Below are 26,514 nucleotides of genomic sequence, written 5' to 3'. Positions count from 1 at the left end.
TCAGCAGTAGGATCCTCCTGGGTCTCCTACCATAGCGTCCCTTTTTATTCAGATGGCGACATATAGTGCGAGCTGACGCATTTATAGTATCCCACAAAAGTGAGTACACCCCTCACATTTTTGTAAATATTTTATTATATATTTTCATGTGACAATACTGAAGAAATGACACTTTGCTACAATGTAAAGTAGTGAGTCAACAGCCTGCATAACAGTGTAAATTTGCTGTCCCCTCAAAATAACTCACACAGCCATTAATGTCTAAACCGTTGGCAACAAAAGTGAGTACACCCCTAAGTGGAAATGCCCAATTTGGGCCCAATTAGCCATTTTCCCTCCCCGGTGTCATGTGACTCATTAGTGTTATAAGGTCTCAGGTGTGTTACATTTGGTATTATTGCTCTCACACTCTCATACTGGTCACTGGAAGTTCAACATGGCACCTCATGTCAAAGAACTTTCTGAGGATCTAAAAAAAAAAAAAAAAGAAGAAGAATTGTTGCTCTACATAAAGATGGCCTAGGCCAGTGTTTCCCAACCGCGGTCCTCAAGTACCCCCAACAGGCCTGGTTTTCATTATAGCTGAACCAGTGCACAGATGAAGTAATCAGCTAATAAGTAACCAACCTGCTCTCATTCATCAGATGATTATTTCACCTGTGCTCTAATTCAGCTATAATGAAAACCAGGACTGTTGGGGGTACTTGAGGACAGCGGTTGGGAAACACTGGCCTAGGCTATAAGAAGATTGCCAAGACCCTAAAACTTAGCTGCAGCAAGGTGGGCAAGATTATACAGCGGTTTCACAGGACAGGCTTTGCCATGGTCGACCAAAGAAGTTGAATGCACGTGTTCAGTGTCATATCCAGAGGTTGTCTTTGGGAAATAGACTTATGAATGCTGCCAGCATTGCTGCAAAGGTTGAAGGGGTGGGGGGTCAGCCTGTCAGTGCTCAGACCACACACTGCACACTGCATCAAATTGGTCTGCATGGCTGTCATCCCAGAAGGAAGCCTATTCTAAAGATGATGCACAAGAAAGCCTGCAAACAGTTTGCTGAAGACAAGCAGACTAAGGACATGGATTACTGGAACCATGTTCTATGGTCTGATGAGACCAAGATAAACTTATTTGGTTCAGATGGTGTCAAGCGTGTGTGGCGGCAACCAGATGAGGAGTACAAAGACAAGTATGTCTTGCCTACACAGTCAAGCATGGTGGTAGGAGTGTCATGGTCTGGGCCTGCATGAGTGCTGCCGGCACTGGGGAGCTGCAGTTCATTGAGGGAACCATGAATACCAACATGCACTGTGACATACTGATGCAGAGTGAGTATTGTCTGGTCAATCTCAGCTTTATCTACTAATATGCCAACAGCTTCTTGCTAGTTAAAATATTATTTACATGAATCCCCACTGTCCCCTGACATGTTTCGCCAATCCTGGCTTTTTCAAAGACCCTTGTTTTGTGTACTCACTTTTGTTGCCAACGGTTTAGACATTAATGGCTGTGTGTTGAGTTATTTTGAGGGGACAGTAAATTTACACTGTTATTCAGGCTGTACACTCACTAGTTTACATTGTAGCAAAGTGTCATTACTTCAGTGTTTTCACATTAAAAGATATAATAAAATATTTACAAAAATGTGAGGGGTGTACTCACTTTTGTGGGATACTGTATACCCTGTGCCTGAAGGTCAGCTTGAATTTGTCTGGAAGTTGATCGAGGTTCTTTATCCAACATTTGACCAATCCTTCATTGCAATGTTTGATCAATTTTTCTCTTTCGTCCACGGAGATTAGCTACAGTGCCATTGGCTGTAAACTTCTTGACAATGCTGCGCACAGTGGACACAGGAACAATAAGATCGCAGGAGATGGACTTGTAACCTTGAGATTGTCCATGCTTTTCCACAATTTTTGTTCTCAAATCCTAAGACAATTCTTTACTGCTCTTTCTCTTCTCCAAAAATGGACTGGACAAAATTGGCCTCAATTTATTATTTGGTAGCACACCCTTTGGAAAAAATAACTGAAATCAATCTCTTCCTGTAACCATCAATGAGTTTCTTACACCTCTCTACTGGAATTTTGGGCCACTCTTCTTTTGCCTACTGCTCCAGGTCTCTCAGAATGGAAGGGTTCCTTTTCCCAACTGCTGTTTTGAGATCTCTCCACAGGTGTTCTATGGGACTGAGATCTAGACTCATTGCTGGCCAGTTCAGTACTCTCCAGCACTTTGTCTTAAACCATTTCTGGGTGCTTTTTGACATGTGCTTTGGGTCATTGTCCTGCTGTAAGACCCATGACCTCTGACGGAGAACCAACTTTCTGACACTGGGCCCTACATTGCAGCACAGAATTCTTTGGTAGTCTTCAGATTTCATAATGCCATGTACACAGTCAAGACATCCAGTGCCTGAAGCAGCAAAGCAACCCCACAACATCAGTGAACCTCCACCATGTTTAACTGTAGGGACTGTATTCTTTTCTTTAAAAGCCTCATTTCTTTTTCTGAAAACAGTAGAATGATGGGGTTTACCAAAAAGCTGTAATTTTGTTTTGTCTGTCCAAAGCACATTCTCCCAAAAGGATTTTGGCTTCCTCAGGTAAGTTTTGGCAAACTCCAATCTGGCTTTTTTATGTTTCTGGGTCAGCAGTGGGGTCCTCCTGGGTCTCCTACCATAGCATCCCTTTTCATTCAAATGGCAATGTATAGTGCGAGCGGACACATTTATACCCTGTGCCTGAAGGTCAGCTTGAATTTGTCTGGACGTTGATCAAGGTTCTTTATCCACCATTCGAACAATCATTCGCTGCAATGTTTGACTAATTTTTTTTTTTCGTCCACGTCCAGGGAGATTAGCTACAGTGCCATGGGCTGTAAACTTCTTGACAATGTTGCGCACAGTGGACACAGGAACATTAAGATCTCTGGAGACGAACTTGTAACTTTGAGATTGTCCATGCTTTTCCACAATTTTTGTTCTCAAATCCTATGACAATTCTTTTCTGTTCTTTCTCTTCTCCATGGTTAGTGTGGCACACAATAGAAAGGTTAAGTACATTTTTCACCATTTTAGCTGGTTGCCGGTGTGATTTCTTTATTGTCAGCACCTGTTAATTGATACAGGTGATTTTAATTACAAATTACAGGAGCATCACAAACTTGGAATGCAATTATTTCTTACAATTTTGAGAAGGTGAGAATTTTGGTTTTGTGTGGAATGTGTCAGGTTTTGATTTTTTTCTCTCCACTTTTTTGTGTCATACCAATACAAACAAAAGAAATAAACATGAGAATGCCTAAACATTTGTAATTGCAACAGTTTTCTGGGCAAAGTGGTGCATTATCTCAGTTTTGCAGGGGTACCAATATTTTTGGCCATGACTGTATATATATATATATATATATATATATATATATATATATATATATATATATTATAAACTCATTGGCCACTTTATTAGGTACACCTTGCTATTACTGGGTTGGACCCCCTTTTGCCTTCAGAACTGCCTTAATTCTTCGTAGCATGGATTCAACAAGGTGTTGGAAACATTCCTCAGAGATTTTGGTCTATATTGACATGATAGCATCCTGTAGTTGCTGCAGATTTGTCGGCTGCAGATCCATGATGCGAATCTCCCGTTCCACCACATCCCAAATGTACTCTATTGGATTGAGATCTGGTGACTGTGGAGGCCAATGGAGTACAGTAAACTCATTGTCATGTTCAAGAAACCAGTTTGAGATTATTTGAGCTTTGTAACATGGTGCATTATCCTGCTGGAAGTAGCCATCAGAAGATTGGTACACTAAATGCACATGGAACGAACAAGCAGCTCAATACCATTGTTAGCCTGTTCTATGGCTATTTACCACCTGGGTGCAGCTTCTTTTAGCCCAGTAATGCTAATGAGCTGTTGTTCATTCTTGGTAGAGCGTTTCTTCGTATGAAGATTGGTACACTAGTCATAAAGGGATGGGCATGGTCATTAACAATACTCAGGTAGGCCGTGGCATTTAAACAATGCTCAATTGGTACTAAGGGGCCCAAAGTGTGGCAAGAAAATATTCCCCACACCATTACACCACCACCAGCCTGCACCGTTGATACAAGGCAGTATGGATCCATGCTTTCATGTAGTTTACACAAATCCTGACCCTACCATCTGAATGTCGCAGCTGAAATCAAGACTCACGAGACCAGGCAACGTTTTTCCAATCTTCTTTTGTCCAATTTTGGTGAGCCTCAGTTTCTTGTTCTTAGCTGACAGGAGTGGCACCTGGTGTGGTCTTCTGCTGCTGTAGCCCATCTGCTTCAAGGTTCGACATTTTGTGCGTTCAGAGATGGTATTCTGCATACTTTGGTTGTAACGAGTGGTTATTTGAGTTACTGTTGCCTTTCTACCATCTCGAACCAGTCTGCCCATTCTCCTCTGACCTCAACAAGGCATTTTCGTCCACTCAACTGCCGCTCAGTGGATATTTTCTCTTTTTCGGACCATTCTCTGTAAACCCTAGAGATGTAACTTTATAGGATTTTTTGCTTCCCATACCACCCAAGATTATAAGTGACAATTAACATTAAGGAGATGTGTTTTTAACTTTGGGCGAAGGCAGCAGATGTCAGTGAAATCTAGCTGTCATTTTTAGACTTACACAATAAAAGTTAAAATTTAACATTTCTTTTGTCTACTGTGGTGATCAAACATGAAAATATGATGTTTCTAAATAGTGCATAGAAGCATGTCTTTTTGGACTTGGCTCACATACTTGTGACCTAAGTCTACCTTTAGAACCCTAGAGATGGTTGTGTGTGAAAATCCCAGTAGATCAGCAGATTTTGAAATACTCAGACCAGCCCGCCTGGCACCAACAACCGTGCCACGTTAAGTCACTTAAATCCCCTTTCTTCCCTGTTCTAATGCTCGGTTTGAACTTCAGCAAGTTGTCTTCACCATGTCTAGATGCCTAAATGCATTGAGTTGCTGCCATGTGATTGGCTGATTAGCAATTTGTGTTACCGAGCAATTGAACAGGTGTACCTAATAAAGTGGCCAGTGAGTGTGTGTGTGTATATGTATATATATATATATATATATATATATATATATATATATATATATCACTGCTGTAGTGATAAGCTTTTAGTGTGCATGTGACTTACAGAGCACACAGTTGTGGGTCACAAGCATCAACATTCTCAGGGCATGTCAGCTGAGTATGCACATATGGCAAAAGTACTCCAAACTGAATTTTGTATGTGACGATGTACATATCAGTTTTCGCTACAATATCCCTTTTAATGAAAAAGTGTAAAGAAATGTGTACAAATATTGAAAGAGGTTTAACATAACTTAAAGAGAAATTAAATTCAACCTTTTTTCTGACATGTTTCAGACAGTGCATGCAATTTTAAACATATTTACTTCTATTATCAAATTTTGTTCGTTCTCTTGATATCTTTTCTTAAAAAGTAGATATGTGCATTCGGAGATTTTATTGACCTCCAAATGCAGAATAAGGTGGCTCTTTGTGACGCTAGGCTATTTTCGTTGCCAAATCTATTCTTGTGCAACAACAACGCAGTAAAATCTATACAAATCCAGATTTTAGAGTGTTGCTGTTACACAAGAATAAATGCGGGCAACGAAAATAGCTGAGCGGCACAGAGAGTCGCCGTCTTCCGCATTCAGAGGTGAACAAAACTTAAGAATGCGTGTGTATTGAAAATCAGGAAAGTAAGCTCATGAGCGTGCACGTGTCTGGAGCACCATATTGCAGCAACTTTGCAAGAACACTAGATGGAAGAGGAAGTACTATTTCATGCCATGGTGAGCTCCATGCATGTATACAACCTACCTAGAACGAAGCAAATTTGATTAATGAAAGAAAATTTGATTTTTTTTTTAATTTGTATGCTATGTCTGAATCACAAAAGACATTTTTTGGGTTTCATATCCCTTTAAAGTGATAAAAAATAATGCTAGAACAAGCCTAAACATTTATATGTGATCAGTTATTGAGCAGAAATTTAGAAGAGCTAATAAAATGTGAGACCAGGATTATGTGCAGCCTGTGTAGATCAATGGGTGCACTTCCAGTAAGGGGAGAGAGATAAATAAAGGCTGAGAACATCATTGATTTACTCACTGTAAGTACAGAGCCAATGGTGTAGCCATCATTATTAATGATCAGTGTGGTCCCATACCAGAAGGCCAATGCATATGAGGCATATATCATTAAAAAGGCAAATCCAATTGAAATATTAGCAGTTACTGCCTTCTTTATTCCAATATTTTTGGCATCTATTAAGTTTTTCTCATACCTGTAAAAGACAATTGGTAAATATGTTATTTATGCCCAAAATGAGCAGTTATAAAATAAAGTCCCAAAACTCTAGATTACAAGTGGCATGCTAACGGTAGCGCATGTGCTCACATTACAAGTTTAAAATAAACGCAACATGTTTGATTGCAAAGTTATAATATATATATATATATATATATATATATATACCTACATTTAAACGTCTAAATATGTGTATGTATATATATATATATATATATATATATACCTACATTTAAACGTCTAAATATGTGTATGTATATATATATATATATATATATACCTACATTTAAACGTCTAAATATGTGTATGTATATATATATATATATATATATATATATATATATATATATATATATATATATATATATATATACACTGTATATACAAAACACGGGTGTGGACTTCACTCTCAAACGTGACCGGGTACACATCGCATAACCCTGCAACATGCACAGCCCTGGGTGCTCAAAAGCATTCACAGGTAGCTGCACAGTGCCCAGTGCCCCAGGCAGTTAACCCCAGGCAAGTCTGGGAGCAAAGCTCATAAGGAAAATTACAAAACAAGTTAAGACAACACACAGAAGTAGTCTGGCACTCACTTGCAAGCACACAGCTAAGATTAAAAGCAAAAATGGAAGAGTTATTTACCGCATCTGACCAAATGGGTCAAGCCTAGGAACCATGTCAAGGTCTCTCCCAACCTGGGTCCCTAATACAGCCAAACAATGCAAGCTCTAAATCAAGCAAACTGGGAACAACCCAAGGCTCTTCGGATTGAATTTGTTGCCAATCTTATTTTTATATCATGTATTGCTGAGACAGGACCTCTGATCATTATTGCCTATGCTTTTTGATTGCCAATACATACCCCTATGCTGGAATCAATTGTTTTTCTATATATATATATATATATATATATATATATATATATATATATATATATATATATGTGTGTGTGTGTGTGTGTGTGTGTGTGTGTGTGTGTGTGTGTGTGTGTGTGTGTGAGCAGTAGGTGTCAGTTTTTTTATCCGAAGTCCAACAGTTAGCACGTTTCAGTTTACTTTCAACATATAATACGCGTGCTAACCCGCGAGTGTTACTTCTGGCGGTGTTTGCGCGTGAGCAAAAGTTCTAAATAGCGAGCCACTTATGATCTAGCCCAGAGTATGAAATATACCATGTTTTATTGCCTATAGGACGCAGATGAAAATACGACAAATCTGTTGTTTTTCAATACAATTTAAGGTGAAAAGTTAATAAATGCTATTTGGAGAGTGAAAATTCAGATATTGGGAGAGCACAGACAACTATCTAAGATAAATTATGACTGACATCTGCACTGAAAAGACTATGGGCCAGATTACAAGTGGAGCGGTATTTAACACTTCTGCTCGAGTGATAACTCCGCTAGAAGCTTTTTGCACGTGTAATCTGGCCCTATGTGGGGCAGATAAAAAGCACATAGGGAATTCTTCAAGCTTTGCCTATAAACTCTCAGCTCCTATTGGAATCTCTAAAAGGAAATTTTAATAACTGTATAAGGGAAAAAATATACACCTGTTCATATGTTAGAAAGTACTGTAATATAAATATTAAAAACCATATGCAGAAGACAAATTATAAGGGACAGTGAACAATAACGATTTCTACCATTCATATAAATCCGCACAATATGAAATATTTTTGCATGACAACAAGTTGTTACAGATGTTTATTTTGATTTTGAAACTTATAGAAAGTGTATGATTGTGCAATACTGTTACTTAGAAAAACACAGCTCAACAAGCATAAAAACTGCATTTTTTAGAATACAAGTGCACCTTTTTTACACACACACATATATATATATATATATACACACACAGTATCTCACAAAAGTGAGTACACCCCTCACATTTTTGTAAATATTTTATTATATCTTTTCATGTGACAATACTAAAGAAATGACACTTTGCTACAATGTAAAGTAGTGAGTGTACAGCCTGTATAACAGTGTAAATTTGCTGTCCCCTCAAAATAACTCAACACACAGCCATTAATGTCTAAACCGTTGGCAACAAAAGTGAGTACACCCCTAAGTGGAAATTTCCAAATTGGGCCCAATTAGCCATTTTCCCTCCCGGTGTCATGTGACTCGTTAGTGTTACAAGGTCTCAGGTGTGAATGGGGAACAGGTGTGTTAAATTTGGTGTTATCGCTCTCACACTACCTCATACTGGTCACTGGAAGTTCAACATGGCACCTCTTGGCAAAAAGCTCTCTGAGGATCTGAAAAAAAGAATTGCTGCTCTCCATAAAGATGGCCTAGGCTATAAGAAGATTGCCAAGACCCTAAAACTGAGCTGCAGCCATGGTGGGCAAGACCATACAGCGGTTTCACAGGACAGGTTCCACTCAGAACAGGCTTTGCCATGGTCGACCAAAGAAGTTGAGTGCACGTGCTCAGTATCATATCCAGAGGTTGTCTTTGGGAAATAGACGTATGAGTGCTACCAGCATTGCTGCAGAGGTTGAAGGGGTGGGGGGTCAGCCTGTCAGTGCTCAGACCAAACGCCATACACTGCATCAAATTGTTCTGCATGGTTGTCGTCCCAGAAAGAAGCCTCTTCTAAAGATGATGCACAAGAAAGCCTGCAAAGTTTGCTGATGACTGGCAGACTAAGTACATGGATTACTGGAACCATGTCCTGTGGTCCGATGAGACCAAGATAAACCTATTTAATGTCCAGCGTGTGTGGTGGCAACCAGGTGAGGAGTACAAAGACAAGTGTGTCTTGCCTACATTCAAGCATGGTGGTAGGAGTGTCATGGTCTGGGCCTGCATGAGTGCTGCCTGCACTGGGACGCTACATTTCATTGAGGGAACCATGAATGCCAACATGCACTGTGACATACTGAAGCAGAGCATGATCCCCTCCCTTCAGAGACTGGGCCGCAGGACAGTATTCCAACATGATAACGACCCCAAACACACCTCCAAGATGACCATTGCCTTGCTAAAGAAGCTGAGGGTAAAGGTGAAGGACTGGCCAAGCATGTTTCCAGACCTAAACCCTATTGAGCATCTGTGGGGCATCCTCAAACAAAAGGTGGGGGAGCGCAAGGTCTCTAACATTCACCAGCTCCGTTATGTCGTCATGGAGGAGTGGAAGAGGACTACACCAGTGGCAACCTGTGACGCTCTGGTGAACTCCATGCCCAAAAGGGTTAAGGCAGTGCTGGAAAATAATGGTGGCCACACAAAATATTGACACTTTAGGGTGTACTCACTTTTGTTGCCAACGGTTTAGACATTAATGGCTGTGTGTTGAGTTATTTTGAGGAAACAGCAAATTTACACTGTTATACAGGCTGTACACCCACTACTTTACATTGTAGCAAAGTGTAATTTCTTCAGTGTTGTCCCATAAAAAAGATATAATACAATATCTACAAAATGTGAGGGGATTACTCACTTTTGTGAGATACTATATATATATATATACATATACACATATACACACACACTATAAAGCCAAAATCATCTGGACACCTTAGTATCACACCTATATGAGCTTGATTGGCTACCCATAACAGAACCATAGGCATTAATATGGAGTTGCCCCCCCATCTGTGCAGTAATATCATCCATAACTCTTCTAGGAGTGTGTCTGTGAGAATTCGTGCCCATTCAGCCAAAAAAAAACCCATTTATGTGGCTAGGTATTAGGTCTAGCTCACAATTGGAATGCCAATGCATCTCAACCATGTTCAACGGGGGTTGAGATCAGAGATCTGTCAATGTTTGTCTATGGAGATTTTATGGCAATGTACTGGTTTGTATGTCACCTATTAGCAAAGGGTGTTGCTGAAACTCATGAACTCAATAATTAGTAGGATTGTCCACATACTTTTGGCCATATAGTGTGTGTGTATATAGATATATTTTTATATATATGTGTGTGTGTATGTATATATACACAGTATATATAAATACATCTATACACACTCACACATATACATAATATAAACACATATATATACACATCACTACTTGATCTAATAAACGAAAAATAGATTTTATTGTCCCTTTAACAAAAGGTGATTTAAATAAATGTTCAGGACATAACATGTAAAATCCTGTAGTACTCTTGCTGCTTGCCATGTAATAGTACATGTATAACAGTGCTATCTAATGTAGTTTGAAATTCAGCTATGCACAACCTACTACACATCTAAAAGGCTGTTCTCACCTCGCTGTTTCTTTTTTATGTCCACCAAAGGCCATTACAGTCCTGATAGCAGAAAGAACCTCTTCAGCAACCGCCCCAGCTTTGGCGTAGGCAGTCAGCTCCTTGTTGGTGAAGGCAGATAATATCTAAAGATTTAAGTGACACGCAACATATCATTTTATAGCACATTTTTTCCACAGAAAACATAACTCACAGTGTTTCCATTGGAGAAGTCTGGATATGGATATGCAAAATAGGTTTAAACACATATTCAAAGCACTACTTACAGTTAAACTTAATAAAATGTTTATTTAATCTTAAATACATAATTTATTATTAAAATATAAATACTATCAAACTACCACAATAAACTTTAAAAAGAGTTGACCAAAAACTACACTCAAGCCCCAATGTTTCTGGTCCGCCTGAAACGGAAGTTAAGAAGCAGCAGTTGTAAGAACTGTACCTGTGGTCTTTCATTTCCTCACTATGTTCCTCACAGTGGACACTGACAGCTTAAATCTCTGCTATAGCTTTTTGTAGCTTCCCCTAAACCATAATGTTGGACAATCTTTGTTTTCAGGTCATTTGAGAGTTGTTTTGAAGCCCCCATGTTGCCACTCTTTAGAGGAGAGTCAAAGAGAACAACAACTTGCAATTGGCCACCTTAAATACCCTTTCTTATGATTGGATGCACCTGTCTATGAAGTTCAAGGTTTAATGGGCTCACCAAACCAATTGTGTGTTCCAATGAATCAGTGCTAGGTAGTTTCAGGTATTCAAATCAACAAAATGACAATGGTGCCCAAATTTATGCACCTGTCTAATTCTGTTTTGATGCATATTGCACATTTTCTATTAATCCAATAAACCTAATTTCCCTACTGAAATATTACTGTGTCCTTCAGTTATTTGATAGATCAAACTGAAATTGCTGATCCAAACACCCAATTATTTATAAATGAAAATCATTGAAATTGTCAGGGGTGCCTAAACTTTTGCATACAACTGTGTATATATATATATATATATATATATATATATATATATATATATTCTTGTTGCAAAGGATGTTATGAATATTGCATGGACATTAATGGATAATGGATTTATCTGCTACACATTTGCTCCAGTGGCATAAACAAAAGTAATTAAAAGGTACAATAAAGTTGAAATGCTTTACTCTTTATTTTGTTAGCATGTGCCTATGTACTGCTTGTTTAATACATAAGTACAGGTGCTCCACCAGCCAATGAGAAGCACACTGCTCACCCAATTCACTTCCTGTTGTCTGCACTGCCAGTGCTAGATGCTAAACAGTAAGAAGTGAATGGAATGGGCAGTAAGTTTCACACTGGCTGTACCAACTGCATCTGAAAATAATAAGAAAAAAATCACTGTACTTAAAGGGATATAAAAATGCAAAAAGAAAATGCTGAAATATGCTGCAGCATTTTATTATTGTACTACAGCTTGTATATAACTATGTGTTCAGCTCTAGAGAAGCAATGCGCTACTGGGAGCTAGCTGAACACATCTGTAGAGCCAATTACAATATACAACTATTACAATAGACAAATGTGTGTAGCCACCAATCCCCAGCTATCTCCCAGTAGTGCATTGCTGCTTCTGTTAAGCATATGTGCATATGGTTTTCAACACAGGATACACAGGGAAGTAAATTTGATAATAAAAGTGAAATTTAATGTCTCAAAATGATGCTCTGTCTGATTCATGAAATTTGTAATGTTGACTTTCTAACCCCTTTAACCAATTAACAAGATTAATAGCATTGGCTTTCAGGATTTAAATTTTCTGTTAGCTTCCAACAACACTGAAAAAAAAGACTCCAGGTAAAGGAAAATACCTTTAATAGAGCAACGTTTTGGGGCTCCTGCCCCTTTCTCATAATAATAACAAAGGCATATGCCCATTTCAGAAGAGTTAAAGGGACATGAAACCCATTTTTCTTCTTTCATGATATAGAAAGAGCATGCAATTTTAAACAACTTTCTAATTTACTTCTATTATCTAATTTGTTTTATTCTCTTGATATTCTTTGCTGAAAAGCATATCTAGATAGGCTTAGAAGCTGCTTATTGGTTGCTGCACTTAGAAGCCTCGTTGGCTCACCCATGTGCATTGCTTTTTCTTCAACTAAGAATATCTAAAAATTAAAGCAAAATAAATAATAGAAGTAAATTGAATTGTTGTTTAAATTTGTATTCTCTTTCTGAATCATGAAAGAAAATTTTTGGGTTTAGTGTCCCTTTAATAGTTCTACTTGTGTGAAGAAATGCTTTACTAACCCCATTGTGTTTCATATCGGTTTTTATAGCTTTGTCAAATGTTATTAGAATTATAAACAGAGATTAATTTTTGCAGAACATTAATGGTACTTCCTGTGCAATACTGTATGACAATATGGACCATATAAGCTTCTCATACCTTTGACCATATAGCAGCTGAGAGAGCCATGATTGGACTTATAGCTAGAATAACCAGAGTCAATTTCCAGCCTTTTATAAACCCAATAACAAAGCCAGTCAGGAATGTAGCTAATGACTGAAAAAGCAATGCAATTTTGTCACCAATTCCTTCGTTAATCTTGGAGACATCACTGTAATAGAAAACAGGTAATAGAAAATATGTTGAGTTTAATTAATCAAATCAATTACAATATCACTGTCTATGATATAAAGCAGATGTGCAGGTACAATATTGTTAAAGAGATATTAAATTGTATATTATAATAAATTATTTTCTTTTGGAACGATGATGGTCCACAGTCCTCCATAACCTATGGGATATATTTCCAGCCACTAGGAGGAGGTCAAGAACCCACATCAGAGCTTAAAATCCCTCTAACCTTCCTCTAAACATATATATAGGAAAGACAAAGCAGGTTCTATAGAGGTGTCATTAGAACTGTCGCCCAAAAATGTAAATGGGCAAGGCCTGAGGACCATCATCATTCCGAAAGAAAATAATTTATCAGGTAAGCATACATTTTGCTTTTCTCTGTAAAATGATGATGGTCCACAGTCCTCCATAACATAGTGGAAAAATACTCAAGCAGATGGTCTATGTTACAAAAAGGGTGAGACAATTTTTTCTGGTAGTTCCAATTTAGCCAACACTGCAGCCATGAAGGACTTTTGTGTCACAGGCTTTATATAGCTTGAATGAGAGTTTCAATGACCGAATCTGAGAAACCTCTATGTCTCAAAACTAGGCGTTCAACCTCCACGCCGTTAAATTTAGAGATTTGAGATCCTGATGGAAAAGAGGACCTTGCGACAATAGGTCCTGTCTAAAGAATCCATGGGGGATCCACATACCATGTCCTGCGGGGCCAGGCTGGAGCAATTAAGATCCCTGCCCCCTGTCTGATCTGACCAATGACCCTTGGATGAAGAACAAATAGAGGACACAGGTATTCTGCATGAAAATCCCATGGACATACGAAGGCGTCTATCATGTGAGCCTTTGGGTCTTGATGTTATACAATAACTTGAAAAATTGTGATTTAAGTGAGAGGCCATCAGATGTATGTTCTGTAAGCCCATTTGATCACTAAGGGATCAAAAGTGTTCTGATGGAGAGACCACTCTCTAGGATGGAACAATTGACTGCTGAGATAATCAATCTTCCAGTTGTGTACGTGTACACCTGGTATGTGAATTGCCGATAGGAAGAAATTATTTCTCTCTGCATAAGTGTCTTGAGACACTTCCTGCATGGTCAGTGAACTGTGTGTACCCACGTTGATGATTTATTAAGGTCACCGCCGTGATATTGTTCGACTGGAAATGGATTCACTTTTCCTCCTTCAACAGGAGCCAGGTCTGAAGAGCCCAAAGAATCACTCGAAGTTACAGAATGTTAAGTGGTATCCTTGCCTCTAGAGAAGATCAAACTCCTTGTGATCTTTGAGAAACCCAGACCGCCCCCCCCCTGTTGGCACAATTGCCCATGACTGACAAAGGAAGGATGCCCCAATCGTCAAAGAAAGATTTTGTGTCCCCAAGAAAAAGATTGTCTGACAGAGAAATCCAAAGTAATCTGTTATTCCAAATATAGATAATTATTTGACCACTGAGGTAGCATAGAAAAATAAAGAGGTCTCCAGTGAAGAGGGGCAAAAGGAACTGCGTCTGAAGCAGTTACCATAAGAACCACCATCTCCATGCACTGAGTTACTGATGGAAATGGAGCCTTTTGTAGAGAGAGACATGCCCTCTTAATCTTTACTTTGCAAAGTTTCGTCAGGAACTAGATGCATATGAATTGAGTATATTATGACTCCTATAAATGCTACTTGACAAGAAGAAACAAAGTCTCTGGTAGGTTTAAAAGAAATCCTTTATTCACTTCAATAGTTAAAAACGCTTGTGCAGAATAGCGTTTCGGTATTGTGCCGTAGTCTTAGCTTAAGGTCTTGTTGTCACATCCTACCTTATAAAACAACAAACATGACTAAAACCACAAATATTTGTTCACACGGATACAGCATTGCACACAGAGCCTTTATTGGTTCTTTTTTTTCCTATAAATGTTACTCTTATAGCAGGATATAATGAGCTTTTAGGTACACTGATTCTCTGACCACTGTCTTGAACAAAAATAGAAGCTTGTAAATATGAGCAATAGTTAGTGGGAGGGAATAGGCTTGCACTAGTATGTCATCCAGATACGGTGCAACTGAAATGCCCTAAATGCTAAACACTGCTATGACTTTACCCAACACAGAGTGGCAAACTTCAGGAGCTAAAAGTGATTCCTGTGTGTAGGGATGCGCAGCTATGCATCAATGAGGTCTATAGTAGCCAATAGCCATAAACTGACCCCTTTTGGATAAAGGGTAAAATTGTCTGTAATGTTCTCATTATAGAAATGGGAGCCTTGACAAACGTGTTTAGGGTTGTTAAATCTAGGACAGAACTATAAGTCCCTTTGGACAAAAAAACAGATTAAGGTGAAACCCTTGACCCTGAGGTGACACTGGTACTATGATTAATTATTCCAATATTCTCCAAATTCTTTTATAAAGGCTGCCGCCTCTGAAGGATAATTGACAACATGCGATAGGACCGCTTGTAATTAAGGAAAACTCTGCTTCAAAGAGAACAAACTCTAGATCTTTTGAAGGATGAAAATAATTAGTCTGGATATCCGAACCTGTGAATGATAAAATATATAAACTTATACATAAGTTTATACAAAGTTATAAATCTATACATGACATAAGCATCAGTATGTAGTATACATGCATATACTAAAGCATACACACATATTTAGCCTGTTATGTAGCTTAACTCACTATAGAAGCAACATATATAGACCAACAGATACACAGTAGATACCTGTAAATCCACTTCCAGAATAAGCTGTGACTTTGTATACATACAAAGTGGATACACAACGTACATTGTTAATGAAAATATTCACGAATAATGTTCAGTATCTGCATGATAAACGTATGTGCATACATATAAATTACTCATATAGAAGAGATACTAATAGATCTTATCTCTAAAGGATCTCCACTGCAAATGAAAATATTCATGATCAATGTTCAGTATTACATAATATAACCTTTGTGCATAGATATACATTACACATAATATAGGTATAAAAGAGATACCAAGAGATTTTATCTCTAAAGTATCCGTGGTACTAAAAAATTGAGAAATCCTGCATGACTGCTTTTGGAATTAAACATGCATAGTAATATGCATGAAAGGTATATACCTAGAGGAGCATAAATTATAGTATTGTGTACACTAATAGCGTAAAACATACAGTATAGGGCGAGAGCACTAATTTACTATTGCTTGCGGTTGCAATTAGCACTCTGAAAATTAACCAAATGTAATGGAAATGTGCCCCAAAAGTGAGTAGGTTCTGAGCAACATAGACATGACAAAATTCCTTAAAGGAAGTCAAAAGAGTGTGGTTAAATCAAAAGCACAATCTCTCACAGAGTAAATATCTCTCACAGAGTGTACATAATGGAACAAGCTTGTAAAACATATGTAATATATGTACAGGGAGGGTTATCAGGAAATAATTCCTCTAATGTGCTATTTTACATAATTTTAGTGGGGACATAATCAATTTGTTCCATAGTTTGAAATGGCAGAGTATGTAGAGATACCATACATACAAATACAATAAAAACATAATTTATGTTTACCAGATAAATTAATTTCCTTCCTGGCAGGGAGAGACCACCACTTAATTCCTTAAGGTTGGGAAATACAACACCTGACCACCAGGAGGAGGCAAAGACACCCCAACCAAAGGCTTAAATATCCCTCCCACTTCCCCTATACCCCAGTCATTCTGCCAAGGGAACAAGAAAAAGTAGGAGAAACATCAGGGTATAAAAGGTGCCAGAAGAAATAATATAAAAAGGGAGCCGCCCAAGAAGGAAAGGAATTTATCTGGACGTGGGTGCAGATTCAGGATTGCCTTCATCGTTCTATGCAGCGCCAAAAGTTCCAGGCTGATGGTAGGCGTCTGCCCGCACCTTCCTACGAGGTTGGTGAGAGGGTTTGGCTGTCCTCTCGAAACTTGAACCTTCATGTGCCTTCCAATAAACTGGCTCCTCGTTATGTTGGTCCTTTTCGAATACTGCGACGGGTCAATCCTGTGGCTTACGCTCTTGACCTTCCTCCTGGAATGCACATCTCCATTGTTTTTCATGGCTCCCTCTTGAAACCATTGGTTTGTAATCAGTTTACCACTGTGCTGCCTAGTCCCCATCCTATCTCTGTTGACAACCATGAAGAATATGAGGTCAGCAGCATTATTGACTCTCGTATGTCCAGGGGCCGCGTACAGTATTTGGTTCACTGGAGGGGCTACGGTCCTGAGGAGCGTTCATGGGTTCCCTCCTCTGATGTTCATGCTCCCGCCCTCCTCCGTGCCTTCCATGCCTGTTTCCCCAATAAGCCTTTTGTCCTCCCGTGGGGGAGGGGTCAATGAGGGGAGGGTACTGTCAGGGTTTTTTCCCTGCTTTCTTTGCCATGTGCTGCTGGCAGCCATTTTGCTTACCTTTTCTTGCTGAATCTGGTGCAAAGTGTGTGATGCTGGTCATTTCCTGCACGCCCTCTTTTGGCCAGACTGTTGTACATCATCCGTGTGAGACAGGTTGCAGTCTCAGAATTGTGATGTCATCACTTATTATTTAAAGGGCCTCTGTTCAGTATGCTTTGCCCTTGCGTTGTCTCAGACCTGTTTGTGAGTTCCTGTGTATTACCTGGCTGTCTGACGTCCCTCCTGGTTCCTGACTCGGCTCGTCTGACTACCAGCTCTGGCTTTGACTCCTGGCTTGTTATTTAACTTGTGGACTTTTTATTATTTTTTGTTATTAATAAAGGTGTGATTATTTTTGCACTTCTCGTCTTAGTCTTATTCCTGGCACCCTGACAGAGCTGCACAACACTTCAAAAACAAAAATGAAACCTGTTTGTTCCAAGCCAAAAAACACACAGTCTATAAACCCAAAAAAACTCTCACATTAAGCAGATATAAATCCCCAAGCTGTTCAAATAATCTTCCTGAAGGAGATATTAAAGTGACACTGAACCCAAATTTTTTCTTTCATAATTCAGATAGAGCATGCAATTTTAAGCAACTTTCTAATTAACTCCTATTAGCAAATTTTCTTCATTCTCTTGGTATCTTTATTTTAAAAGCAAGAATGTAAGTTTAGATGCCGGCCCATTTTTGGTGAACAACCTGGGTTGTTCTTGCTGATTGGTAGATTGATTTAACCGACCAATAAACAAGTGCTGTCCAGGGTCTGAACCAAAAAATAACAGATGCAAATAAAGATAGCAAGAGAACGAAGAAAAATTGATAATAGGAGTAAATTAGAAAGTTGCTTAAAATTGCATGCTCTATCTGAATCACGAAAGAAAAAAATTTGGGTTCAGTGTCCCTTTAACCCTTGATCCTATCGAGGTATAAAGGAGCCACACTGTGACCCTGTATAGCGTTTTAAAGTGTATATATAAAAAAACGCTCTTACCCTCCAGGATCCATGCTGTGGAACAGACACAGCCTCTCAAGTGTGACAGTCTTGCAGCAGCGCTTCTGAAATGGACTTGAGTGTGTAACAGCAAGCAGTGAAACTAGTCAACACTGATTGCTCAGGAGCTGTTAGCGACAGTCTGGATGGGTTTGCAGAAAAACTTTCCCTGCATCTCCAGACTCTAACTTTCATCAATACTCTCGCTGAGAGGTTGACATGATTACATAAAACTCTAGTCCTTTCTTGAAGGGAACATACCCATTACAGGACTATCCAAACCTTCTGACACTTCTCTGTCACCTCCTATAGTGACGAAAGGCAAATAATGACTGGGGGATAGGGGAAGTGGGAGGGATATTTAAGTCTTTGGCTGGGGTGCCTTTGCCTCCTCCTGGTGGCCAGGTGTTGTATTTCCCAACAGTAAGGAATGAAGTTGTGGACTCTCTCTGCCTTATGGAAGGAAATTGGTAGAGAAAATTCTACACTTAGCTTAAGAAAACTTCTATGACACATTTATTAGAACGGCATTACATGCTCCCAGGTTTCATAGTCTAGCCCAAGTAACTCCCTCTCTCTGGCAGCTCCTTTATAAGGGGAAATGCTTATAAAAATGAATTACTCATTAAAGGGACACTAAACCCAATTTTTTTTCTTTAATGATTCGGATATAGTATGCAATTTTAAGCAACTTTCTAATTTACTCCTATTGTCAATTTTTCTTTGTTCTCTTGCTATCTTTATTTAAAAAACAGGAATTTAAAGCTTAAAGGGACATGAAACACAAATTTTTTCTTTCATGATTCAGAACGAACGTTGAATTTTAAATAACTTTCTAGTTTACTTCTATTATCTATTTTGCTTCATTTTCTTGATAGCCTTTGCAGAAAAGCATATCTAGATAGGTTTAGTAGCTGCTGATTGGTAGCTACACATAGATGCCTTGTGTGATTGGCTCACTCATGCGCATTGATTTTTCTTCAGCAAATAATATCTAAAGAATAAAGCAGATTAGATAATAGAACTAAATTGGAAAGTTGTTTAAAAGTGTTTTCTCTATCTGATTCGTGAAAGAAAAATTTAGGGTTTAGAGTTCCTTTAAGAGACGGCCCATTTTTTGTTTAGAACCTGGGTTATGCTTGCTTATTGGTTTGCTAAATTTAGCAACCAATAAACAATCACTATCCTAGGTGCTGAACCTAAAATGGGCTGGCGCCTAAGCTTTAAATTCCTGTTTTATAAATAAAGATAACAAGAGAATAAAGAAAAATTTATAGTAGGAGTAAATTAGAAAGTTGCTTAAATGTGCATGCTCTATCTGAATCATGAAAGAAAAAAAATTAGGTTTAGTATCCCTTTAAGTAGCTTTTTGAAAATACAGCCCTATAGTTTCCTGAGCGGATTTCTGCCTAGTAACAGCTCCTGAGTGGATAGTAAGGTCTGGAAAGCTGAGATGGCAGGGCTACTACGACAGAGAAGACAATTTTCATCAGAGAAATCTTGAAATCCATTTTAAGTGTAATAAAATGATATAATGTGCACCAAGCATAATAAAATGATATAATGTGCACCAAGCATAATAAATACTCATAACAATATGCTCCCCTGCACAACCAGTTTCCTCTATTGATCAACTAACTGCACTGAGCAGTTAACGGTTGTCTTAAAGGGCTAGGCACCTATTTTTTTTAAAAATGCCAAAAATATTTCCCCAGAGTTGCCAGAAGTCTGTGAAGGGCAACAGTGTTACTTGGCTATGTCCCTGATAAGAATAAGGTAGGTAGGTAATTGAAAAAAAGAAAAAAGTGTGTCATGAGGAGGGCAAGCTAAGTCCTGTGGCTATGCTGTACTTGTCACTTACCTTACGCAACACCCCTCCACTGGCTTAACCAGGCTTGTTAAATGATTTGAAATGCAGCTGCAGCAGTATCCAGTAGAGAGACCATCCAGAGCAGGTATCGAGTACGGCAGAGGATTGCAGCAGGAAATACCCGTGTCCCTCAGGGGGAGGCCAGGGAAATACTGTGTGCATAAAAGGGCGTTCCTGTGTCCCTGTATCATTCAGCTGCTGTGAAGAGTATTTTCTGTTTTCTTTGTAAATGATATTCCCCAGGGACTCTGGGTCTCACATAGGTCTGAGCTCCCAATTTTTAATCCATAAGCAAGTAGCTGGAACAACCTCTATTCTCAACCATCTCCTACAAGGCCAAGAACAAAACTAAGAGAGAGATGGGAGGTGGGAGGAATTTTAGGCTCCGATATGGGTTCTTGACCTCCACCTAGTGGCAGGAAATATATCCCATATGTTATGGAGGACTGTGGACCATCATCATTTTATGAAAGAAACTAATACTACAGCATGTAATTTTAAGACTAACAACCCTAGACTACTGTGTGTTTAACACCAGTAAAGGGGTTAAACACAGTAGAAATGCTGCTCTGGAGTTGCAGAGCACTCTTAGTTCAGAGCAGATAACAACGCTGATCCAATCAGCAGCACTAGTCTTACGACTGAGATATGGAACAAGTGCTGCTGACTGGATCAGCTGCATTTTCTGTTTGGGACCAGCAGGGCTCTCCAAGTCCCAAGCAGTATTTCTACTGTGTGTTTAACTCCTTTGCGGGGGTTAAACAAACACTACACGTCTAGGGTCGATAGTCTTAGAATTACATGTTCTAATGTATAAGACAGAGTCTTGCATTTTTTGACTATAATAGCCCTTTAAGTGCAATTTTTTTGTTTCTTGAAAATGTTGAAACATGTTTTTCTTGTCTAATTTCTTTTACTGAGAACAATAGGGGACAAATATAAGAGTCACTAGACTGAACAAACAATGTCTGCGTGGAATATAGCAATGTCAAAGGGGCTTTAAACCCTGTGAGAGTTTATGTACCAGCACATTTATAACTTACCTCATAAGGTGATATGAGATAAGAAGAACATGCTTTTAAATCTAAGTAAGATAACTAATATACAACATGGTGGTAACCCTTTCCTTAATAGAAACTTGGGGGAACTGGAAAGTCCACAATTTTCAGAGCTAAATTACAGGAAATGGGGACAAAACAAACAATGAAACTATATTGCTAATTTTCACTACATGTAATTAAACACTTTGTTATAATCTCAAAGTGTTTGTAAACATAGCATTACATTTAAAACAAATCTCTACCCAATATTTTTTTTAATTCCATGTAGTACTGACTATAAAACTGACAAAGTACAGGCAATAAGAAAGATGACTGGTCATATCAGTGCAATTTTCATAAGAAGTAGCATTAAAGGGACAGTCTACCATAGCACTGTTATTGTTTTAAAATATAGATAATCCCTTAATTACCCATTCCCCAGTTTTACATAACCAACACAGTTATATTAATATACTTTTTACCGCTGGGATTACCTTGTATCTAGGAACCTTCTTCCAGCCCCTGATCACATGACTGTGTTTATTATCTATTGTCTTAAATTTAGCATTGTTTTGTGCTAAATCTTAAATAACCCCCTGTGCCTGAACACAGTGTAATCTATATGGCCCATGTGTACTTTCTGTCTCTTTGTGTTGAAAAGAGATTTAAAAAGCATGTGATAAGAGGCAGCCCTCAAAGGCTTAGAAATTAGCATATGAGCCTGCCTATGTTTAGTTTAAACTAAAAAACATAATTTATGCTTACCTGATAAATTCCTTTCTTCTGTTGTGTGATCAGTCCACGGGTCATCATTACTTCTGGGATATAACTCCTCCCCAACAGGAAATGCAAGAGGATTCACCCAGCAGAGCTGCATATAGCTCCTCCCCTCTACGTCACTCCCAGTCATTCGACCAAGAATCAACGAGAAAGGAGAAACCAAGGGTGAAGTGGTGACTGGAGTATAATTTAAAAGATATTTACCTGCCTTAAAACAGGGCGGGCCGTGGACTGATCACACAACAGAAGAAAGGAATTTATCAGGTAAGCATAAATTATGTTTTCTTCTGTTATGTGTGATCAGTCCACGGGTCATCATTACTTCTGGGATACCAATACCAAAGCAAAAGTACACGGATGACGGGAGGGATAGGCAGGCTCATTATACAGAAGGAACCACTGCCTGAAGAACCTTTCTCCCAAAAATAGCCTCCGAAGAAGCAAAAGTGTCAAATTTGTAAAATTTGGAAAAAGTATGAAGCGAAGACCAAGTTGCAGCCTTGCAAATCTGTTCAACAGAGGCCTCATTCTTAAAGGCCCAAGTGGAAGCCACAGCTCTAGTAGAATGAGCTGTAATTCTTTCAGGAGGCTGCTGTCCAGCAGTCTCATAGGCTAAACGAATTATGCTACGAAGCCAGAAGGAGAGAGAGGTAGCCGAAGCCTTATGACCTCTCCTCTGACCAGAGTACACGACAAACAGGGAAGACGTTTGTCGAAAATCCTTAGTTGCCTGCAAGTAGAACTTGAGGGCACGAACTACATCCAGATTGTGTAGAAGACGTTCCTTCTTTGAAGAAGGATTTGGACACAAGGATGGAACAACAATCTCTTGATTGATATTCCTGTTAGTGACTACCTTAGGTAAGAACCCAGGTTTAGTACGCAGAACTACCTTGTCTGAGTGAAAAATCAGATAAGGAGAATCACAATGTAAGGCTGATAACTCAGAGACTCTTCGAGCCGAGGAAATAGCCATTAAAAACAGAACTTTCCAAGATAACAATTTTATATCAATGGAATGAAGGGGTTCAAACGGAACACCCTGTAAAACGTTAAGAACTAAGTTTAAACTCCATGGCGGAGCAACAGTTTTAAACACAGGCTTGATCCTAGCTAAAGCCTGACAAAAGGCCTGGACGTCTGGATTTTCTGACAGACGCCTGTGTAACAAGATGGACAGAGCTGAGATCTGTCCCTTTAATGAGCTAGCCGATAAACCCTTTTCTAAACCTTCTTGTAGAAAGGACAATATCCTAGGAATCCTAACCTTACTCCAGGAGTAACCTTTGGATTCGCACCAGTATAGGTATTTACGCCATATCTTATGGTAAATCCTTCTGGTAACAGGTTTCCTAGCCTGTATCAGGGTATCAATAACCGACTCAGAAAAACCACGTTTTGATAAAATCAAGCGTTCAATTTCCAAGCAGTCAGCTTCAGAGAAGTTAGATTTTGATGTTTGAATGGACCCTGTATCAGAAGGTCCTGTCTTAGAGGTAGAGACCAAGGCGGACAGGATGACATGTCCACTAGATCTGCATACCAAGTCCTGCGTGGCCATGCAGGCGCTATTAGAATCACTGATGCTCTCTCCTGTTTGATTTTGGCAATCAATCGAGGAAGCAGCGGGAAGGGTGGAAACACATAAGCCATCCCGAAGTTCCAAGGTGCTGTCAAGGCATCTATCAGAACCGCTCCCGGATCCCTGGATCTGGACCCGTAGCGAGGAAGTTTGGCGTTCTGGCGAGACGCCATGAGATCTATCTCTGGTTTGCCCCAACGTCGAAGTATTTGGGCAAAGACCTCCGGATGAAGTTCCCACTCCCCCGGATGAAAAGTCTGGCGACTCAAGAAATCCGCCTCCCAGTTCTCCACTCCCGGGATGTGGATTGCTGACAGGTGGCAAGAGTGAGACTCTGCCCAGCGAATTATCTTTGATACTTCCATCATTGCTAGGGAGCTTCTTGTCCCTCCTTGATGGTTGATGTAAGCTACAGTCGTGATGTTGTCCGACTGAAACCTGATGAACCCCCGAGTTTTTAACTGGGGCCAAGCCAGAAGGGCATGGAGAACTGCTCTTAATTCCAGAATGTTTATTGGCAGGAGACTTTCCTCCTGATTCCATTGTCCCTGAGCCTTCAGAGAATTCCAGACAGCGCCCCAACCTAGTAGGCTGGCGTCTGTTGTTACAATTGTCCAGTCCGGCCTGCTGAATGGCATCCCCCTGGACAGATGTGGCCGAGAAAGCCACCATAGAAGAGAGTTTCTGGTCTCTTGATCCAGATTCAGAGTAGGGGACAAGTCTGAGTAATCCCCATTCCACTGACTCAGCATGCACAATTGCAGCGGTCTGAGATGTAGACGTGCAAAGGGTACTATGTCCATTGCTGCTACCATTAAGCCGATCACCTCCATGCATTGAGCTACTGACGGGAGTTGAATGGAATGAAGGACACGGCATGCATTTAGAAGCTTTGTTAATCTGTCTTCTGTCAGATAAATCTTCATTTCTACAGAATCTATAAGAGTCCCCAAGAATGGAACTCTTGTGAGAGGAAAAAGAGAACTCTTCTTTTCGTTCACTTTCCATCCATGCGACCTTAGAAATGCCAGAACTAACTCTGTATGAGACTTGGCAGTTTGAAAGCTTGAAGCTTGTATCAGAATGTCGTCTAGGTACGGAGCTACCGAAATTCCTCGCGGTCTTAGTACCGCCAGAAGGGCACCCAGAACCTTTGTGAAGATTCTTGGAGCCGTAGCCAATCCGAATGGAAGAGCTACAAACTGGTAATGCCTGTCTAAGAAGGCAAACCTTAGATACCGGTAATGATCTTTGTGAATCGGTATGTGAAGGTAAGCATCTTTTAAATCCACTGTGGTCATGTACTGACCCTTTTGGATCATGGGTAAGATTGTCCGAATAGTTTCCATTTTGAACGATGGAACTCTTAGGAATTTGTTTAGGATCTTTAAATCCAAGATTGGCCTGAAAGTTCCCTCTTTTTTGGGAACCACAAACAGGTTTGAGTAAAACCCTTGTCCTTGTTCCGACCGCGGAACCGGATGGATCACTCCCATTAATAACAGATCTTGTACACAGCGTAGAAACGCTTCTTTCTTTATCTGGTTTGTTGACAACCTTGACAGATGAAATCTCCCTCTTGGGGGAGAGAATTTGAAGTCTAGAAGGTATCCCTGAGATATGATCTCTAGCGCCCAGGGATCCTGAACATCTCTTGCCCAAGCCTGGGCGAAGAGAGTCTGCCCCCCACTAGATCCGGTCCCGGATCGGGGGCCCTCGGTTCATGCTGTCTTTGGGGCAGCAGCAGGTTTCCTGGCCTGCTTGCCCTTGTTCCAGGACTGGTTAGGTTTCCAGCCTTGTCTGTAACGAGCAACAGCTCCTTCCTGTTTTGGTGCAGTGGAAGTTGATGCTGCTCCTGCTTTGAAATTCCGAAAGGGACGAAAATTAGACTGTCTAGCCTTAGCTTTGGCTTTGTCTTGAGGCAGGGCGTGGCCCTTACCTCCTGTAATGTCAGCGATAATTTCTTTCAAACCGGGCCCAAATAAAGTTTGCCCCTTGAAAGGTATATTAAGTAATTTGGACTTAGAAGTTACATCAGCTGACCAGGATTTTAGCCACAGCGCCCTACGTGCCTGAATGGCGAATCCTGAGTTCTTAGCCGTAAGTTTGGTTAAATGTACTACGGCCTCCGAAATGAATGAATTAGCTAGTTTAAGGACTCTAAGTCTGTCCGTAATGTCGTCCAGCGTAGCTGAACTAAGGTTCTCTTCCAGAGACTCAATCCAAAATGCTGCCGCAGCCGTAATCGGCGCGATGCATGCAAGGGGTTGCAATATAAAACCTTGTTGAACAAACATTTTCTTAAGGTAACCCTCTAATTTTTTATCCATTGGATCTGAAAAAGCACAGCTATCCTCCACCGGGATAGTGGTACGCTTAGCTAAAGTAGAAACTGCTCCCTCCACCTTAGGGACCGTTTGCCATAAGTCCCGTGTGGTGGCGTCTATTGGAAACATCTTTCTAAATATTGGAGGGGGTGAGAACGGCACACCGGGTCTATCCCACTCCTTAGTAACAATTTCAGTTAGTCTCTTAGGTATAGGAAAAACGTCAGTACTCGCCGGGTACCGCAAAGTATTTATCCAACCTACACAATTTTTCTGGTATTGCAACAGTGTTACAATCATTAAGAG

At 39.7% G+C, this 26,514-nt stretch overlaps 1 protein-coding gene across 1 annotated transcript in view; it reads right to left on the bottom strand.

The window, feature by feature from the left end:
* The window catches only part of ABCB1 (ATP binding cassette subfamily B member 1), a 273,231-nt gene that overhangs the window by 148,457 nt on the left and 98,260 nt on the right, over nucleotides 1-26,514 (bottom strand). Inside the window, exons 7-9 of the mRNA XM_053713996.1 lie at nucleotides 13,017-13,188; nucleotides 10,590-10,714; nucleotides 6,160-6,334 (exon numbers count right to left, since the gene is read on the bottom strand). Coding sequence (XP_053569971.1) covers nucleotides 6,160-6,334; nucleotides 10,590-10,714; nucleotides 13,017-13,188 — 472 coding nt within the window. The remainder of the gene's footprint in view (nucleotides 1-6,159; nucleotides 6,335-10,589; nucleotides 10,715-13,016; nucleotides 13,189-26,514) is intronic.

The sequence above is a fragment of the Bombina bombina genome, chromosome 5 (assembly GCF_027579735.1).
Source record: "Bombina bombina isolate aBomBom1 chromosome 5, aBomBom1.pri, whole genome shotgun sequence".
Taxonomy (NCBI): domain Eukaryota; kingdom Metazoa; phylum Chordata; class Amphibia; order Anura; family Bombinatoridae; genus Bombina; species Bombina bombina.
Note: the sequence above shows the minus strand (reverse complement) of the source record. Positions and strands in the feature narration are given on the sequence as shown.